Raw genomic sequence first — 22,309 nt, 5'->3', positions numbered from 1 at the left:
GAATGTTTTTATATTCATATTTTATACTGAATTTTTTAATAATGAGACTGAGCTGGCATTTTGGAACTATCACAAATTTACTTTCTACACCAAACATATCTAAACATTACTGCCTTCCATCTACTTTTCTCAAATAAGACCATTTTAAAAGTATGCTAAAGGCATTCTCTAACAAACTGACATCTCTTTCCCTTCTTCATTGCTTAAGGTAAGATAATCACAAATAGAACTTGAGGAAGTTTTTTCTTACACTACCTACTTTATACACAACACTAAATTTAGTGATCTACTAGAAAATAGTATATGAGCCATGAAATTATTCCCTAGGAAAATAAATATTTTCTATTCATAAACCCTGTCACCAGGGGTCTACATGTATGAAACATCTTACTGGAATAAGGATTTAATATGCAAAGTTTCCTTATTTTAATTTAGAGATCAAAGCTAAAAATGTCAACATACTCATTTAGTTTTAAGCCAGTAATGATATACTCAGTCCAATCCGAAAAATAGATGACATCAAATAAGATGAATTTTGAAATAAAATCCAGGAAATTGGCAAGGAAGTACCTGATAGTGACTGTCTGATTTCATAATGAAATCACTAGCATAAATGCCAACTTAGAGGACTTCTACTAAAGTTGTTAACTGATTCTTTAAAATGTTATTCTAAGGCGGGCCAGGGTGGCTCAGTCGGTTAAGCGTGCGACTATTGATTTTGGCTCAGGCCATGATCTCAAGGTTCATGAGACAGCCCTGCATTGGTCTCTGCGCTGACAGCCTGGAGCATGCTTGAGCCTGCTTAGGATTCTCTTCCCCACCCCTCCCTGCTCCCTGCTTCCATGTGTTCTCTCTCTCTCTCAAAACAAACAAACAAACAAACAAACAAACAAACATTAAAAATGTTATTCTGATCATTTAAAAAGCTTAAGTTAAACTTTGAAAACTACTGAATAGGGTATATTCAAGAAACTTATTATCAAGTGAGCCAAAATAGAAGGTATAAATCCAGTTCAAAGAAGGAAGCACTTTGTGTATGCCACAGGTGAAAAACATTTAAAGTCATCTAGTGTATGGCACATCCCAGGTGCAAGGCCCAAGTCCAGGCAGAAGACTAGGTGGTCAGCAGGAGCATGACTTCTGAAAAAAGTCTGTACAGAGAGCAAGTTTCTAATCCAGGACTCAGATCACCCTTCTGATTATATTCCTTCAGTTATACATCCTTTCAAAACTTCTAAGGTCATGAATAACATGATTTTTGTATGTTTCATCATTCCAAAGCAACTGGCAAAACAAGTGTATGCATATGACAAAAATCAAAGCACTGAAAAAATAACTGATATAACATTTGTCTTATTAAAAAAGTTTAATGGTCAAACTGCAAAACTGACTATTAAATTCTGGTAGAAATTCTCATCAAACCCCTGCTCCAATGTAATAACTTCTCTGAAAAACAAATGATTCTGAGAGACATGTAGACCTCTTCAAGGAGCCTAAAGGCTGAAAGCCTTTAATCATTTTTTAATGATTAAAATATGAATTTAATATCACTGTATTTTCAGAGACTCATCAAAATACAAATTTGCATTTATATTAAATGCCAAATTCTAAAAAAGATGTACAGAGTTTTCTTTTCTACCAAATAAAGACTATTATTACACTTTGCATAAGAAGAAGAATTACTTACCGCTATAATATCTAAAGTATTATCACAGACCTTTCGGATTTCATTATTTTTATCATGCATCAGATCTATGAGATACGCTGGAGCCTCTGAATAAAAGTGGTTAAAGATGCAAATTGTGTTTGAGATTGAGCCTATTCAAGGATATTAGAAAAATCTCACATTTCTCTAAATTCAAATTGCCCCGGGAAATCTAACTTCAAGTTTTAAAACTGAGTCATCAATAAAAGCTGACCATAAACATTTAACATTTCATTTCATTTCATTAATAGAAATAAGAAAGAAAAAAAACACTAAATAAAAAAGGGTAAGGAAAACAGAACCAGTAAGTCTCAGAAAGTACAAGGCCATCTTTTTGAAAATATCTTCATGAAAATAACTGAAGAGGGAGCTCCAGAGCCACACAGCTATTTGTTAAGCTTTCCTGAGAGAGCTGGCCCACCTAAAAGTTCCAGAAAATTAATTTCACATAAAAATAACAACAGAAAAGAATCACAGTCAAATTTTGTAGATGATTATGAGAAAAATATAACATTTTCACATAAAAGATGAAAGGTGTAACCCAATACTTCAAAAAGAAATAAAAGAATGTAAGGAAGTAGAATATATGTATAGGAACAATATATATCAAAGTTAGAGAACTCAAAGAAATTAAATAATTCAGGAAAGAACCAAAAATAAAGGTAAAAATAATTCCAGATATATAAGAACTAAATTTATAGTAACACATGAGTAAATAAAAACAGATAAAACTCCAAGAGGAATGGAAGCTAAAAAGGAAGAAAACTTGTAAAATTTAAAAACAAATAAGAGAAAATATTAGAAAATGACTAATTATTTAAGATAGGCAAAGAAGATCCAACATAATAGAAATTCCAAAGAAGACAATAAAAGCTTTTAATAAAAGAGAACAAATACTAAAAACTAAAATTCAAGAAAATTTTCCTGAAATTAGGGGAAAAAAAAGACAAAACTATATACTGAAAGATCACATATGATACTTGGAGAAATCAAGCAAGGATGATGAATACCAACTCAAATTCTAATAAAGCTATTTGGCTTTAAAAATACAGAAATGCTCCTCTGGTCTTATTGGCCAAAATATCAAGTCATTTATAAGGGAAAAAAGAGTAAATTGTCATCAGACACTGACAGCTATCAATAATTAGCAGACTACAGACGGCACACTGTCATCAATTCAGGCAAGAAGATAGCGGAAAAATACCTTTGAATTGTGGAGAAAAATAATTGGCAATCTAAAACTCCATATTCTGCTAAATGATTATTAAAGAGAACATGCTAGTTATTTTCAGATATATTTTATTATTCATAGATACTCATTTAGCAGTATAAGAGAACGTAATTATGAAACTCAGAGAGATAGAGAAATGGAATTCAAGAAAAAAAATAGCAAACAGGGAATAGGTCAACATATTCTAAGTCTTGAATAAGTACTAGTTTTTAAAAGGCAATAGTTAAAATAATAATTCAGTTTCAAATGTTAGAAAAATGTTACAAAAATGAGGTGAATTATTACACTATCACATACCATGGATATGGGACGTTAGACTTACAAGTAGAAGAATACAGTCCTTTAAAACTGGAGAGAATACATGTTGAAATTGGGTTTAACTCCTACAAATAAGTAGGGGGAAACAGAGGAAAAACAGAAAACTCAAATTAACAGAGAAACCCCAATGAATCCAAAAAAGGCAGTGAAGAAAAACTTCTTGATCTCCAATATTTACAGCCGATCTTTGTTAAAATTGTATTTGAAACAGAAGCCGGGTGTTTCCTCCAAGAAACTCTAGCACACATGTACACAAGCAAATGACATTCTTTGCAGCACTGATTACAATGCCGAAAAAAATTTTATCAAGTTTCACAGCAATTGCAAAGACAGAGGTTAACCCTAATCTTCTACTCATTGGTGCTACTTACTATTTTTCTCAAGGGGAAAAGAGGATACATTTAAAATGTAGAAAAAAATACAGAATAATATATTCTCAGAGAGAATCTAAAAGGACCAAGTCAAATTTGACTTATTTTCCCATGCTGCCATTGTTGGGATTGTATGAAAATTATTACAATAGCATTGGTTCTCAATTTCAGATTCTCAATTTCTACGCATTGTGCAGAGAGCTATTTTTAATATCCCAAACATTTTAATATAAATCATATGTTGACCTAATATAAGTCTATACCAGCCTTCTTAAACATCAAGTTTCTTTCATTCTGTTTAAAATTAGATCAAATAATGTTGATCATTAATCTAAATTTAAAAACGGGAAAAGGAAATAATTATATAATAAATCTTCACTTAAAAATTTAAGTATAGTCAAAATCACGATAAAGTAGTTAAAATTATAGTGAAATATTTTAATAGTTCCTAATTATGTGACAAAAGACAACAAGACATATTTAGATATCATTGACATCAACAACACCAAAACACTGGGCAAAAGCACTCTAGCAATCTTTACAATCTCAAGGCATGGATGAAAGCATTGGATCTAAGAAGTATTCCTTGATGCTTTTGTAAAAATTTTAAATCAGCAGATCTTTTCTGTCCCATTCCTTCCATTTTCAACATGTTATATTCGTCAGAATAACTATTTAAAAAGCACTCACTTCAGATTCAATGGCTTCACAGAAATTGAACCTGGGAGAAAATAAAGTTACACTGACAAGAAAAATCAAATGGAAGTGGTCTTAATACTGTGAACTTTGACAATAAGGTACTGAGAGTACATTTTAAATAGATACACTAGGGTAGAGACACTTACTCACTCTGCACTAGCACCTGGTAGGTACCATAAATACTTAATTCCTTAGTCTTCAAAAAAACCCTATGGTGTGACATGTAAACAAAGGTCTCCTTCAAAGAAGTTACCTTAGGAAAGCTATGCTTTCACTTTCATATTTTCTAACATGTGTTTCTTATAGTGTCTTCTGTAGTTATAGAAATATTCTATTATAAAATATCATTTCAGATTCGCTCAACCCAGAAAAGCATATTAAGTTTTCCAAGAAGACCCTGTAGCAAGAAAACCTGTTTAATTCAGTGTTTTCCAAATTCATTTATCACAGAACCTTTTTTCATGAAGCAACTATTAATACAAAAAAAAAAAAAAATCCCTGGAACACCACTGGGGAGAAGGAATTTATTCTAATGTTAATACTGCTCAAAAGAGTGTATCTAGAATTTATTTTCCTGAGTAAGTTTATAAGCCACATTTAAAAAATATTACTTATGATAAAGGAAGCTCTCTCTAGTTAAGGCAAAACAGTGTTTGCCTTATTGATAGCCCATACTGAAATCAACATTTCTGAGTTTAGACTTGTTACTCAGACTTGACTCTCAGAGACTCCAGTAATTAATCTCAAAAACAAGGCAATTTTCTCCAAAGATGATACTTAAAGCATGTGTCATTGACTTTGAATGTAAGATCAGAGGACTTTAAAATAATGTTTTGAGCGATGGCCCATCATCATGCAAAAGAAAAAAAAAGTCTTCCAATGTATTAATTTTAAAATTAATTAATTTTAGACACATGGGTTCACTGACCTAAGTACTACCCACATGCTAGGTGCTATGTTAAATTTTGAGTATAGATAAAGATGAGGAAAACAAAAGCCTGTCCTCGAGCTTGAAGAGCTCAAAACCTTTGGTAAAGACAGGCATATAAATATACAATTTAAAGTTCTTTACTGGAGGTGAAAATAAATTACTCCTACTGGGAAGGAGGGAGGCTTAACTGGATTAGAAAGGCTTAACTTTAAAGATGGCTTATAAATCTACCTTTAATGAGCTGGAGATTATTAGGTAAAGAAAGAGAGAAATGCATTTGAGGTTGATAAGGCACACGAAGAGGCAAGAAGATGGGTCCTATCTGATAAATGATGAAAAATTTGGGTGTGCTAAGAGAAAATTGTGCACTGTAGAGTTAAAGGGGGGACTCTAGAAAAACAGATTAAGGTTATCTTAAGTTTAGATTTTTCACATGGGTAAATAAGTATTTTACTAGAGGAGTTCAAAAGTAGTTTTTTTTTGGGGGGGGGTACACAAACATGCAGATGACCACAATCACACACACACACACACACACACACACACACACACACACACAGATGCAGCTTAGATATCACTTCTGCTGCCAGCATTATATGACATCCCCCGACTCGGTTCTATATATATCCTTGGATATACATATTCTTTCCTGCCCAATGCATATACCTTTATGACATTGCTACACTGGGTTATAATTTAATATTTCTTATTTACTTGTCTGTCTCTCCAATTAGACTATAAACTCTTTGAGTACGGGGACTGACTTTTTTATAAATCTAGCACTTAAAACACTATCTGTTAATGATTAGAACTTGGCAGATGTCTGCATTATGAATGTCCAATTATGTGTCATAAAAGAGGTAAGCAGACACAAAATGCTCAGCTACGAGACTGATGGATGGTACTGTTATTATCCACTGTGAACACAGAAGGAGGATACAGGGGAGGATGTTGGCATTATCAAGTACCCTTTTCAATGCAATAATGATAAACTCTCACTTATTGAGTATCTCTGTGTGTTGGAAAGAATTACAGGCACTTTAAATCCATCAGTACTTATAACAATCGTATGAGGCAGGAGATGTTCCCATCATTTTTATCAGATTATGGTCATTTTATAGATGCAAGATTTTATACTCAAGGGAGGTTAAATAACATATCCAAGGTCCTGCAGCTCGTAAGTGGCAAAGGTAACTTAGAATTCGGGTTCTTTGATTGTAATACATGTAACAGCTCTTTCAACAGGTGGAAGACATCCAGATGGCAGTTAGAAACAAATGCCTGGGACTCAAGAAAGAGAATTTGAAGATACTAAATACTTAGCATATAGTTGGTAGCTGAAGCCATGGGAATAGATTTGTAGAGTGAACACGTTAAGATTGAAAGAGTACTAAGAATAGTACCAGGAACATCTGATAGTTAAATTATGTTAACAGAGAAGAAAGTTCTGATATGTTTGTTAAGTTCTTAGGAATCACAGCCCAATAAGTTAATAAAATCGCTTGTACTATTCTACCTGTACGCTAACTTGGGGTCAAGAGCTTCCATGAAAAATAGCTTGCCCTCTGAAATTATTTTGGGGCTTGGTATTTCCCACATCATTTGAACATTTGCTAGGAAAAAATATGTAAAGATGCATCTTTTCTGAATATGTGAAATGTCATTATCTGTCGTAAACATTAAAAGGATACGTGTTTCCTTGATTATGACATCTCTTGTGGCTTGGTGAAAAACCATCTGGTAGAAGACATAAATTATCTGACACACAAATTCATCATCTTCTTGTTGGGCTGAAAGGAAGCAGAAAACGTCAAATAAGAGAATTCTATAGTTCTATACAAAAGTGAAATACATCGATTGGAATAGTGGAGAATGAGAAAAGTAAAAGGGACAGGAGACAAGTAAAGGGTAATCAATTTAAATTATTTATAATATATGGGTGGCATATATCATTTATATCTTTATTTAGATATTTTTCTACATTCCATGATGATGATCAGGAAATTTTATAACACATTTTCAGAAGTTTTAGTAAATTTGGTTATAGTTAAACTACATAGGTAAAATTACTTTGAAATACAAAGATAAAACTAAGATTTTGTAAAAAAAGAAATTATATCTGCTCTGAGTTTACATCAGACTACTTGAGATGGTCTCAAAAGATCAGGCTGGACTTCGGAAGCACTGAAGGACAAGACTGGTGTAAGAACACACACAGTACCAGTGTTTCTCTGTAATTAATTCTCACCAGATTTTGCCTCCAGGTATAAATACCTTGATTAAATTAACTTCTCTGGCCCTAACGTGAAATGGCGACACTTACCAACACTTGTTTTTTGTCCGTTGTAAGAATTTTTTAAATAATTCTAATTTATGAAATAAATCTGTTCTATATTTTGTCTGTATAATGTTGACTCCTCATGAGAAAAACAGTTCTTAAAAAAAAATCACACCTTCTAAATTCTAAGGTTTTGGTAGAAAAACTTATAAAAATTTTTTCTAATGTTTATTTATTTTTGAGGGAGAAAGAGAGACAAGAGTGTGAGCGGGGAAGGGGCAGAGAGAGAGAGGAAGACACAGAACTTGAAGCAGGCTCTGGGCTCCGAACTGTCAGCACAGAGCCCAACGCAGGGCTCGAACTCACAAACTGTGAGATCATGACCTGAGGCTAAGTCAGATGCTTAACCGACTGAGCCACCCAGGCACCCCAAGAGGTAATATTCTTGAATAATGTTAACAACATTAAATTTTACTTATTGTCATGAAATAAGTTATTTTAGTTTTAATGTAACTGATTATATAAATAGTAAAAGGAATGTTGCATATCATAAGCTAATTAATGTTTAATATTATATAAAGAATAGTTTAATAGGTTAGCTGATATCCACTGATTAATATATAATGGCAAAAGCAAATACTTATAGAAATCTAATTTTTAGGTACTGGTTATGAAATTTCATTTATTAATAGTTTTGTATCAACTCCTGGCATTTGTTCAATGATACCTGTTAGACACAGATTTACAGGTCAACAGAGCATTAGCTATTTGTGTAGAATAAAGTGCGGGACCCTTAAAGTCCAATCTGTTCCAAAGGATTTCCCTCACTAACTTGCCAATGTGCCACTCTCCCAGACTACTTGGGCTAAAATTCTACTAATTACTCTCTCGGTATACAGTAACCCCTTACTTGACCACAAAGGTTTTAATAGAATTATGTCAGGTGTACAACAGTGATTCAACAATTCTATGTATCACTCAATACTCACCATGGTAAGTGTAGTCACCACCTGACATCATAAATTATTAGAGTATTATTTACTATATTCCCAGAAATCCATGTATTTCTTAAAAAGAGAAGCATATAGCCTCTGTTCATGATAACCTCATGGCAGAGAACATTAAGACACAGTAAGACACTGTGAGCTGGCTCTGTCAGCTTGCCTTGTACATGTCTCAGCTCCCTCAATCATAATCAAGGGGGAACAGCAATTCAAGAAAACCAGTCATTCTGTTTCAGATTTCTCCAGCTCATCACAAAATCTTCATTCTCACTCTGCCAACTACATTGTCTTCATTTACAACTCCCAACCACCTAGTCTCTCTTTTAATTGTTTCTCATTTGGAAAACTCCTGGCTGGGCGAAGGGTGGACCAAAGTAAATATATATATATATATATTTGTGTGTGTATACATATATGTATATATACATATATGTATATATATATGTGTGTATATATATGTATACGTGTATATATGTATATATACATATATATGTGTGTGTATACATATATGTATATATACATATATGTATATGTATATAGATGTGTGTATATATGTATATATACATATATATGTATATAGATGTGTGTATATATGTATATATACATATATACATATACATATATACATATATGTACATATACACACATATATACATATATACACGTATACATATATATACACACACACACACACAACATGTAGGAACACTTCAAAATATGGAGGTATTATCTCTAGATGACCTATTAAATGCATTATGTTAAAGAATTTATAAATCAAACTTAAAAATTCAAAAGAGAGAAATGGGCAAAAGACTTAAATAGGTATTTAACTTTATTAGCCATAACTAACTGGCCAATAAACACAAACAGGTACTCAATTATTAGTCATTAGGGAAATGCAAATTAAAACCACCACTCTGAAGGCTACAATTAAACAGACTGATATTGCCCAGACATGGAGGCGATGCAGAACAACTGGAACTTTTGCACATTGCTGGTGGGACTGAAAACTGACTCAACTACTTTGAAAAACAGATTGGCATTATTTACTCAAGCTAAACTTATGTAGACTCTATGACCTAACAATTCTACTCCTAGTCATATGTCCAAAAGGAATGAATACATATATTCATCAAATGAAAAGTTTAAGAATGTTCATAGAAGCAATATTTATAATAGCCCTTCTCCTATCAAAAAAAAAACCCCCAAAAGCCACCCTATCGTTTGCCAATAGTAGAAAGGATAAACAGTCGTATATTTGCAGAGCAATGAGAAGAAACACACTTCTTAACACAACATAGATGAATCTCACTTTATAACGTATGACCAAAAAACCCTGGATTCTACTTATATAAAGCTCAGCACCAGGCAAAAGTAATCTACATGTGACAAAAGAAAGGATAGACACCAGTTTGGAGAGGGTGATAATGACTGGGAAATGGCAGAAGAGGGACTTCTAGGGTGATGGTGATATTTTATTTCCTCATGTGAGTGGAAGTAACATGGGTGTGCTCATTTTGAAAATTCATTGAGCTCTATTTTTGTATTTTTCTTGTTATACTTCAAAAAAATCTATGAAAAATAATACAAAATGCAGATTTATTATACCTGGCAGGAAAGCCTGAGATTAGAATGTTATTTTAGGCTTCCCATACCTTCCAAGATCCCTACCTTAAAGCCCTAACCTAAATGTGACTCTAATTTGGAGACAGGTCTATAAGGAAGTAATTAAGGTTAAATGAGGTCATAAGGGTGGAGTCCTGATCCCACAGGATTAGTATCCCTTAAGAAGAGATACCAGAGCACTGTGTGTGTGCTCGCTCTTGCTAGCTCACACTCTGCCCTGTGAGGATGTGACGACACACCAAGAAGGCGGCCTTCTGGAAGTCAGGAAGAAAGGCCTCACGAGGAACCAAATTGGCTGATACTTGGATCCTGGACTTCCCAGCCTCCAGAACTATGAGAAAATAAATTTATTTGTTTAGGCAATCCAGTCTATGGTATTTTGTTATGGAAGCCTGAGTAGACTAACACAGAGTCCTAGAGAACATGACGCTAATAGAATAATATTAGATTCAGTTAGATTTTGTATGCAGTGTGGAAAACAATGAACCCTGGCCCCTTAAAAGCAGTATGAAGTTAAGGGAAAAATTCCATCTAGGCCTCATTGCCCAATTCTGTAACCATAGCCACTGTGGCTAATTGAATTAAAATTAAATACAAAATTCAAGTTCTCAGTCCCAATAGCCACATCTCAAGTACTCAACAGCCACATGTGTTGGACAGTGCAAATGAGAACATTTTCTTCACCACGGAACGTTTAGAGGACAACATTGGACCTAGAAGGGAATAGGATGCTTCCAAATGAACCTTCCTGATTAGAAATCAAGACATTAAAAAAAGATAGGAGATCCAATTCAATCAACACAAAGCTCAACAGAAGGACAGAATATTAGTATTTCATGACTGCAGATCTTTTATATTTAAAAATGTAAATAGCCTGTTCATATATTAACAAAAGTAAATTGAAACAAATTATAATTTACCATTTAGCAATTCAATGAGTGCAGGGATTATCCCAGATTTGGCTAGCAATGCAGCACAAGAGTCATCCATAGATACAGTTCCAATCATTATAACCACTTCTAAAACAAGGTCATCTTCTGCAGCACCTAATAAAGTCAAACCACAGAAAGTTTTCATTGAAATGTCTTGATCCAAATCCATTTATACTGCCAAAACTTCAATGCACAGAGAATATACTGTAAGCTATTAAATCAGTTCTTATGAATCCTTAACATGCTTATAACTTTGTCCTTTCTTCCCATTTCTATGCTCAATGAAGAAGATGGTTCATAATAGTAAGGGAGGGCAGCACTGAAGTGATTGATAACACCTCTCTGAAAATGTAAATGAATGACAATGTAAATACAGAAAACCGAAGAGTCATTTGAATGGCTCAAACAACTTTGTGTGTTCACAGGTATGCATGCATGCAAAGAGGATATGGTATTTGGTAATTTTTAAAAGGCAGGACAAAAAAATAAGCAGGGAAGGGAAAGGAAACCAGTATTAAGATAACACGTTTTTAGGAAAAAGAGTACATACATCTAACAGGAGACCTAGTGATCACCTTTCTGGGAGGAAGAAACTAGAACTAGAGCTGAAAGTTGAGGTGTGGGAAGAAAACACATTACCTAGTATAATAATGGTCACAAAATACTGCTCTGGCAGTTGCTCTCAGCCGCAACAGAAAGAAATAGAAATAACTTAATGATTACGCAAAATGGAAATACTTAGCACAGACCTGGTTTTAGTTTATCCTTGAGGTATGGGACCAACTTGTACTCCTTAAGAACCAATTCCCAGTCTAAGTCTGGAATGGTCATATTTGCAAGAGTTCCCAGACATTCAATCACAAACTCCTCTTCCTCATCATTAGAGATCTGGGCTGCAAGGTCCCCAACATAATCCTAAATAAAACAGAATTTTAATACAAATTTAAAATATGATTTCTGCAGAAGAACCAATCTAATAATGTAATCCACAGGAAGAAAAAGTAAGTATCAAATGTGATTCTCTTGTTTTAATAATCTTGAGCCAAATTGCTATAGGAATCATTGGTTTAAAGTTTATTATATATATTTTTAGTTACCTCTATACCCAAAGTGGGGCTCAAACTCACAACCCTGAGATCAAGAGTTGCATACTCTTCCAACTGGGCCAGCCAGGTGCCTCAGGAGTCACTTGTTTAAAAGGCAAGACAAGTAGAGTGAGGACAGAAGTGTTAGGGGTTGGGATCATAAAGTGAAAACAACTCTAAAATTGAGCATGGGATTTCTGGAAGCTAAACTTACAAGAAAGTTTATAACAAAAGAACCAACTTGGGTCATGAGTTAACATTGATAAGAGCTCAGTAAGAGTTTTATTTCCAAATGTAGGACTTTAAAGCTTCAATTCTCAGGCTGTTTTAATAAAAAGAAAGAAACTATACTCACAATAAATAAATTTTTAGTTGGTCCATCATGCTGGGAAATGTTCCTAATCATTTTCATCAGCAATGGATCCTTAAACTTCAGAGCCCTCTTCATGAGCATCTTTAGGCCATTTCCTGCAAAAAACCAGAAAACTCCTCCAATAGAATTAAGGTTCATTTAAGTTTAATAAAATTTGTTTAGTTTACAGTTCTCAAAAAAACCCCAATTTACATACAGTAAAATGCCTGAATCTTAAGTGTACAACAGATTAATTTTGATTAAATGTGTGCCCCTGGGTAATTCATACCCATATCAAGATACAGACATTTCCATTCATTCCAGAAAGTGTCCCTTCTCAATTTTCGTCCCCAAATGTAATCACTTTACTTCTCCTTTTCCTCTTCCTATTTTCCTTCTCTTTCTTCTTTTTAAAAAAAATTTTTTTTTAATGTTTTTATTTATTTTTGAGACAGAGAGAGACAGAGTATGAGCAGGGGTGGGGCAGAGAGACGGAGACATAGAATCTGAAGCAGGCTCCAGGCTCTGAGCTGTCAGCACAGAGCCCGACGCGGGGCTCGAACTCACGGACCGTGAGATCGTGACCTGAGCCAAGTCGGACACTTAACCGACTGAGCCACCCAGGCGCCCCTTCTCTTTCTTCTTTTTAAACATAGATCAATTTTACCTGCTGTAGAATTTCATATACATGGTATCACACAGTATGTGCTCTTCTGTGTATGGAATATGCACCACAAATTTTAAAAATGTAAATGCTTTTTGAAATGTATCCTAAGAATGTAAAAATTGAAATATGAAGTTTCAGAGAAAGGAAAACTACTGCAACATGGTTTGTTTCAGAAAAGAAGTGGCAACAAACTAAATATCCAAAATAGCTGATTAAATTATAGAAAATCCTTTAAAGGATTATTTTGCCACTATTGGCAATTATTTTATATAAAATATCTAATCACATGGAATGAGATTCAAGATATAACTTAAAAAAAGTCACCATATATAGATACAAAAACCAAATTTTATCTTAAAAATCTGCAGAAGCATTGTACCAAAATTTTACCTATGATTATCTGTGGCTAGTGGAAGGAAAGATTTTAATTTTTTCCTATTTGCTCATTTGTCCCTTAAAAAAACAAAAAACAGAAAACAAATATGTATACTTTCCAAATAAGAAAAAAACTTTTGAGCAGATTCTGAAATATCATAATGCACGACAAGCTATTTTACAAAGGTATTATAGAAGCAAATATCTGATACATTTTTATTGTTATTTTCTTACACTGTAACAGATTGTTTGGCAAATAAAAAGTTTTGTTTCATCTAGAAATGTTTTTAAAAATGAAATTTAATTAAGGGTAACTAAACCCTGGTTTATAAAATATTACTAAAGGTAAGTATTTCTACTCATGATATAAGAGTATTTGTTCTGAATCTATCTGACCTTTAAAGATTAAAGCTATAATTTTTAAAACTACTTAAAAATAGGATTTACACAGCTACTGTAATTCTTAATTCCTTGTTTCTTTTCCAGAATTTGCCAGTTGCCATATGATTAAAGGTTATCTATGAAGCTCAAAGGCACTAACCTTCACAGATAAGCTGTACATTCCTTTTGTTAGCAGCAAGATTAATGCAGAAAGAAATGAGTTCCAAGTCAATTCGTTCATCTGAACATTCAAACAGCATCTTCATTAACTAGCAAAAAGCACATGGAATATTTTATTCAAAAAACCACACAGAAAAGCATCAAAAACACCAGATGTATTTTATTACAGTGTATTATCTTAGATACTGTGATGGGAATAATATAATACATTTCAACATATAAGTGGTAAGCTCTCACTATGGACTACTGAATGAATAAATGGTTGATGAACTACTAGATGTTCGCTATTAGATGTAAACTACTGAGTACAATGGAAAATACAGGAGGAATATTAGATACAGCCTTTGCATTTAAGGAATTTAAAATATTATGTAGAAGTAGAGCATTCTGAGCAAAAAAAAAAAATAGCTTGTGCAAAGGATACAAGGTAAGAAAGAAGAAAAGAAGGCAAGCATGGTTGGGAGTGAGTGAAATAGTGTTCAGATATAAGAAGGTAAAAGCCAAATCATGCAGGGTCTTGAAGTACATGTTAAAGATTTGGGGCTTCATTGTAAAGATAATAGGAAGCCATTAAAGGCTTCTAGGTAAGTAAAATAGCAGGATAAGTTCTGTGTTTCAAAAAGATCTGGCCAGTGTGGAAAACAGACTGAAACAGAGTGAGAAAATGTAGGAAAACCATCTAGGAGCCTAGAGGAAAAGTCCAGGTAAGATGATGACTCTTGGACTACATGGGGCCACGGGGATGGAGATAAAAGGACGGATTAAAGCTGTATTTAGGAACGAGAATCAACATGGGATTTAATAACTGACCAGATGTTGGGGTTAAGGGAGAGGAAGGGTCAAAGATGACTCCCAGGTTTCTGCACTGAGCACCAACATGGACAGTGGTGTCCACATTTACCAAACAGGAGAAACTAGAGGAGGAAGACTTTATTTATTTTTTTTTTCAACGTTTATTTATTTTTGGGACAGAGAGAGACAGAGCATGAACGGGGGAGGGGCAGAGAGAGAGGGAGACACAGAATCGGAAACAGGCTCCAGGCTCTAAGCCATCAGCCCAGAGCCTGACACGGGGCTCGAACTCACGGACCGCGAGATCGTGACCTGGCTGATGTCGGACTTAACCGGCTTAACCGACTGCGCCACCCAGGCGCCCCGAGGAGGAAGACTTTAAAGGGAAGACAGTCATTTTGGTTTTAGATGAGTTGAGTTTAATAAGCTGCCCATGCGATAATGTGGTACAGATATTCAGTAGAAGTTATAAATGCAACCCTGAGTTTATAAGAAATGTTTGCACCGGAGATTTAGGAATTGTTACATATGGTTGATTACTGAAGCTCCAGGCTGGATCCAATCATATGGGCATGGGTATAAAATGAGAAAAGAACTCTACTTAATGATAAAAGAAAGAGAAGGTGGGTCTGAAAGGCAACAGACAGAAAAGCAGAAATCTAGGAAAAGGTAGGCTATCTATGCCATCTATCTGTAACCCAGATTTGTCATGATGAAAGATGGTTGCTATAATAAAGGAGAAATGAACTTTATGCTATAGTTTTTAGAGGCTAGTCTTCTATGACTGGTAAATCAGCAGATTAACTGAGTGTATACTATGTAAAGACATTTTTCTCTAAGTCAAATGGCTAAGACATGGGAAAGTCAGTCCTAAAATTTGTTACCTAACAATTTCTTATGTTTTGCCTCAAGGCACTACAATACAATACCTTTTTAGATCAACATGCCCTTGTGAATCCAACACAGCACTGTATATACAGGAAGTGAATAATAGCTATTTGTTGACTGGTTAGACCCTCTTCTGTTAAATCTTGTTTTAATTATTCTCTTTGTACATTTCAGATAACTTAAGTTTCAAAAAGGATGTATGGTCAACATACAAAAATCAATTGTATTCCTATGTGCTAGCAGTGAACAACTGGAAACCAAAATTAACACAGACCCACTTACGACTGCTCCAAACAATTATACCTAAGTAAGTACAACTCTAACAAAACTATACTTATCTATATGTTGAAAACTACAAAACACTGTAACAGGTGAGTAGTTAGCAATATATCATGTCTTTTTCCAGAGGGCAGCTCTTTAACCACAAATGTTGCTACTAATGGAATCTTTAGATAAGGAATCATTAACACTTAATAATATTATAGAACCAAAAAATTCTATGGCAAAACTAAAATAATCTTAATCTATTGGATATACATTTAATAGATTTTGCTACCTATCTATATGTTAATTGCCAATTAAAAGTACAAATCAATAAAAATGTATGTGGTAATCCTCGAATTAGTATGTTTTTCATACTCTAATTAAAAGTTTACTATAGATTTCTTCCAAATTTTTACTGATGTAAGAAACTTCTTTATAATAACAAAAATCTGTTACAAAAGCAAATTATCTGCTGCTATTTACTTGAAATTGACCTTGTAGTATGAAAATTGCCCTTGCAAATGGGGTTAGAGATGATCTATTAGAAGCTGAGGGGTTTTGTTTGCTTTTGGTAATTTCTATGTTAAATCCTGTGGTGAAGTAATCAGGGGCTACATTTTTAAAAAATAATGCACAGTTTGAAATCTTATCCAACTACCCCCCCCCAAAATCAAGAGAAATTAGGACTAAATGTGAATGAAATGTATCATGATATAGAATTAGTTTTTCATAATAGGAAAGAGAAACACTTCAATTTTAATTAAAGCATTCACATTTTAAAATAATAGTTTCCTTCAAACTCCATGGGCAACATTATGTCTCTAATTTGATTGCTACCCCTGGCACTTCAAAAGTAAGTGTAATTGCTGACAACTAGGAAATATTAAAACTAGATTTGTTCTGTTTTAACTATGTCCATTGTCATCTTTTACTAATTTAACAGGAAAGCACTAAAAGGGCTTCAGCCTGTGCAATGAAGAGGCAATAGTGCTCAATCAGACAGGTCCCATATTGAGTATCAGATACCAAAGACTCAAGACTGAAATCACTGTGTCTAGACTCTCTGGCACCTGACTTCACTTATTTACCAGTGACCAGAGGCCAACTCCCACAGCTCTCTGAATTCACATACACCTCTACTACCCCCATCCCCCCACCCAAACATCTTTGAATGATTATGGCAGAACTTTGCATGCCTCAGGAATCTCTTCTGACTGGCTACTCCCTAACTGTGCTGTTTGAAGTGATGCTCTGGTTTCTGAACTTCAGCAGATAATGGCAGGCAGGAGCAAAGGGGGCTGTCAGAAAGGACGTTTACCAGCATTCAGCTAAAAAGAAGCATGTAGATCAAAGAGGGGCCAAATAGGACAACTGCAGTAGAAAACATGTGGATCGCTATGAAGATTCTTACACACTGTTCCAGGGTAAAATATTAAATAACGCCATGACATCATTACCTAAACATGCACTTTGATTGGCCATTTTAATACCAATAAATACTTTTATAAGCATCTGGATGGCATTTACACCTATTTAAACAAAACATGCATCTTAGAGGTCTAAATAACAATGAACTGTTAATGTGTACTTTTAACTATTATTAGAATACAACTATTAACTCCTGGTTATCCCCAAGAATGCTTACCTGAAACAATTCACCCACTGAGACCATTAAGATCATCTATAAAGCCAGACTAGCCCTGGACCCCAAATTTTGCAGAATGGTGACATAATAGGGAAAAAAAATTACAATATATTGGGTAATTAGAGGCACTAAAGTACAAAAGTAGAAAAGCAATATAATACTGGGAGAGATTATGAGGCATATTGAACATATAAGCACCTACTCTGAGTATTAAATAATTTACAAAAAGTCTAATTACAGGTTTATCTTATAAAATGCATATAAGGCAGTATTTAAAATGGACAGTGAATGGATCCAAAATAATGTGAATGATTTGATATTTTACTAAGAGTACCGTATTTTTGTATAGTCTTTTATGGTTTATAAAGCTCCTTTACATAAATATCTAATGTAATTAAAGAACAAGACCATATTCCACCTTTTTTTTTTGTCATTAAAATGAATATGGGTGACTAATGAACCACTGCTTTCCTTCTTTCAAAGTTATTTTAGGCTTTTCATTTATAATGCTTGACATTCTTTTTTTTTTTTTTAAGAGAGAGCAGGGGAGAGGGGCAGAGGGGGAAAGGGAGAAGGAGGGAGGGAGAGAGAGAGAAAGTGAGAGAAAGAGAGAGAGAGAGAGAGAATGAATCTCAAGCAGGCTCCACGCTCAGCACAGGGCCCGACACAGGGCTCGATCCCATGACCCTGGAATCATAACCTGAGCCAAAATCAAGAGTCAGATGCTCAACTGACTGGGCCACCCAGGTGCTCCTTGACAGTCTTTACTAAACAAATATTAATGTGCATAATTTCAAAGTTAACCAAGTATTACATTAATTCTAGATCCAAACATTAGATATAGCTTTATTTAATAAGTACAATCAGCTGCTGCCACTAAGTTTTTTTCTTTTGTTTTGTTTTGTTTTAAGGATTTTATTTTTAAGTAATCTCCACATCCACCATGGGGCTCAAACTCACAACCCAGAGATCAAGAATCACACACCCTACCCATTGAGCCAGCCAGGCGCCCCAGCCAGTAGTTTAAAGCTTTGCTATATTTAAAAACATTATTCTGAGCAGCCTCTACCTCTGAAAGGAGTATCTTTTTAACTTAGGAAGGAAGCTTGGAAATTGCAATTTAATCCCAGACTTGCTTTCCACAATTCTGTTATTCGATAATGCATGTTGCACTGGGTGGCAATCAAGCCATGTCAACTTTTCAATAACTATTTCAAAATTGAGCCTTATAAGTGTAAGTCATAGGCTGGATAGCATGTTAGGACCAAATATATGTGAGAGTGCCATTTGGTTTCTCAAAATATTGCTTCATACTAAAAAGCTTCAGGATGTTTATGATGTAATTTGGTAACATCACCTCACCATTCCTATAAGGGTTAAATTTTATTAAAAAAATAAAAAATATTGACTACTAAATAGGTTTTGGAAGGTTTTGTTTATGAAATATAGTTCATAAATGTTCTGAAATGTTCTGAAAACCCCACTGCAGAAACGTTTGAGTTAAAAATCATTAGTCAAGAAAACATGCATGAATATTGTTCTTGAAAAGGTATGGGAGAATTTTCTACATACAAAGTTTTCAAGTGCAGTGATAATATTTTTCAGAAATGACCTAAAGAGGCTCTTACTTCCAATTCTTTATTTAAAATAAAGTTTTATGTCTTATGGTTAAGATTATATATTCTAAAAGAGGGTAACTCCAATTTGAAGACTCACCAAGAGTAAGTTTTCCATCCCTTTTTATTTTACATTTATTTCTTTTTTATTTAATGTTTTTTTCTTTAAGTCTAATCTGGATAAAAACAGTCAATCTAGGCAAGAATACTATTCTTCTTTGGCTGCTTTCCAATTCATATCCTGTAGTCAATGAAGTTCTGACACTGAATGGGATTGGAAAAGGAACACCCTTTGAAACTGCAAAGCAGAAACCCTTGGAACATATGGAGTGAGACTGTAGTAAATCACCTGTAATCTCCCTTTGACATGGCTACTCTTTTATTGAAAACTTGTTTGACAAAGAATTTGATTACACTTTGCACTGGCTACACTTCTGACATATGTTATCTCTATAAGAAGCCTTGCCTTGTTAGATAAGATATGCTCTATATTCTTTGAAGAATGTCTATTTCCTATAAACATAATTAATTTATCCTCTTGATATAAAAGGCTAAGAAATTACCCTTAAGAGTTTATCAGTTTTTTAATTGCATGTAGATAAAGTGTTAAAATTCTGGAATAGCAAATTCAATTTTAGAACTATCTCACTAATTTGGGATGAATGAAAAGATTGTCAGTAAGAATAAAAAGAGAAATTATGGTTGATTTTTTTACTATACATTAATTAATTCTCAAGTAATATACATTTAATAACTTATATTAGCTTAATGAGGAATTGCCTAGCAGGAGTCTTAAGAGGAAATAGTTTTCTAAGTGTGACTTACTATTCATACTCTTCTAAAGTGTTGGGTTTTTGTTTTTTTGTTTTGTATATAGATTTAATCTTTATTTATTTTTGAGAGAGAGAGAGAGAGAGCATGAGCAGGGAAGGAGGAGGGAGAGAGAGAGAGAGAGGGAGAGAGGGAGACACAGAATCCGAAGCAGGCTCTGGGGTCTGAGCTGTCAGCACAGAGCCCAATGCAGGGCTCAAACTCACAAACTGTGAGATCATGACCTGAGCCGAAGTCGAATGCTTAACTGACTGAGCCACCCAGGTGCTCCCTGAAGTGTTTTTTAAAGTGTTATTTTTATTGTTTGCCATACACCCTGCAAGTTTGCTTTTTCTATTTTAGGAAACCATTTTATAAAAAGTAATGTAATATTTGAAACTGGCCCAACCAGTGTTCCAATCATCAGATATTCAAATTAACGGAGCTCAGTTTAATAAAGATTGATGGCAAAATAGTGATTCTGTGAATGTATATTCCCTAAGAGCAAAATAATGTATAATATGTATAGAATCTCTATCCTTATAACATAGTCCATGTAAAAAAAAAAAAAATCACTGAACTACTTCAAGATAAAAAGGCCTAACATATGAAATATATCAAGCAACTGAGTCATAGCAAAATCTTTCTTAAAGATAAAAGAATTTTGATAAATCATTTAAAATCACTGAACATAAACCAAATGAACAGGCAAAGTTAGGAAATACTAGCAATATGACACAGAATTAAAATAGTTATTTCATATTTGGATCTCATTTATTAATACTAAAAATATTAACATGTCAATGGAAAAATTGGCAAAGGACATGAATAATTTGTACATTTTTTTCTATACACACACACACACACACACACACACATTACTCAGCCATAAAAAAGAATGAAATCTTGCCATTTGCAACAACATGGATAGAGCCAGAGAGTATAATGCTAAGTAAGAGCAGTCAGAGAAAGACAAATATTATATGATTTCACTCATACGTGAAATTTAAGAAACAAAACAAACGTGCAAAGGAAAAACAAAAGAGACAGAGAGACTCTTAATTATAGAGAACTGATGGTTACTAGAGGGAAGGTGGGTGGGTGGATGGGTGAAATAGGTGATAGGGATTAAGGAGTGCCCTTGTGATGAGCACTGGGTGTATATGGAAGTACTGAATTACTACTGTATATCTGAAACCAATAAAACACTTTATATTAACTATACTGGAATTAAAATAAAATTTAAAAAAAGGAAAAAAGTGACATGCTAGTTGGAAATACAAACATGCCTTCTTAGAAGAAAATATGTCAAATACATGAGTGTTTGTACCTTTTGACTTAGTAATTCTACTTTTAGGAACTTAAACTAAAGAAAAACACAGGGATGTGGATAAGCATTTATATACCATGATATTTATTCCACCTTATTTCAACTGTTTACCTAAATTTACTTACGTCTGTTTTTATGTGATAAACTGGAAAAAACACACAATTTAACAATAATTAAATAATGATACATTTAAGCAACAGAATATCATATAACTATGAGAAATAATTTTTGAAGACTTCAATGACATGGGAGAATACATTGTGATCTAGTAAGTAAATAAAGTAATATATAATTACGTACTGTATATAATCTCAATATGTTATTTTTTAACTCTGTAGAAGGAAATATACCAAAATGTTAAATGGTTATCTCTGAGTTTGGGATAACAAAGTTATTTACATTTTTATACTGCTCCCTATTTTCCAATTTTCTATCACAAACTCGTATTATTTTTAAGAGGGAATTTTTTTTAGGGAAAAATGTATCTGGAAAATCAAGAGAAGAAAATGGAAAATACCTATTTTTTTTAATGCTTTTAAAAAACACTTAAACCACTTACCTGTGGTATACAGTCAGTGTATGCAAACATTGATTTAAAGCGATCATCCATGCTAATGTGGTAAAGAACACACATTGCTATTTGTTTGTAGTTTTCATTACCTGGGAATAAGAAATCATGAACATGATTAAATCATGGATATAATTAATTTTTTTGGTATAACACACTCAAATTAATACATTAAGACTTTTAACCTCCTGAATCAAATGCTTATACACCTCTAATTTAGAAAATATTTTGACCTCCCTATTTCAGTTTTAAAGTCTAGAA

The 22,309-nt window shown here is 33.7% G+C and overlaps 1 protein-coding gene across 5 annotated transcripts in view; it reads right to left on the bottom strand.

Annotated features, from left to right (window-relative positions):
* KIFAP3 (kinesin associated protein 3) overlaps positions 1-22,309 on the bottom strand; it is a 173,235-nt gene that overhangs the window by 48,557 nt on the left and 102,369 nt on the right. For all 5 annotated transcript variants that reach the window (XM_053209388.1, XM_053209389.1, XM_027046391.2 and 2 more), the window contains 7 exons: positions 22,040-22,140; positions 14,116-14,224; positions 12,536-12,648; positions 11,845-12,010; positions 11,084-11,209; positions 6,947-7,045; positions 1,688-1,773 (listed from right to left, as the gene is read on the bottom strand). In XM_053209388.1, coding sequence (XP_053065363.1) covers positions 1,688-1,773; positions 6,947-7,045; positions 11,084-11,209; positions 11,845-12,010; positions 12,536-12,648; positions 14,116-14,224; positions 22,040-22,140 — 800 coding nt within the window. The remainder of the gene's footprint in view (positions 1-1,687; positions 1,774-6,946; positions 7,046-11,083; positions 11,210-11,844; positions 12,011-12,535; positions 12,649-14,115; positions 14,225-22,039; positions 22,141-22,309) is intronic.

This window comes from Acinonyx jubatus, chromosome E4 (assembly GCF_027475565.1).
Source record: "Acinonyx jubatus isolate Ajub_Pintada_27869175 chromosome E4, VMU_Ajub_asm_v1.0, whole genome shotgun sequence".
NCBI lineage: Eukaryota > Metazoa > Chordata > Mammalia > Carnivora > Felidae > Acinonyx > Acinonyx jubatus.
The sequence above is the reverse complement of the archived record's forward strand: the minus strand, read 5'-3'. Positions and strand labels throughout refer to the sequence as shown.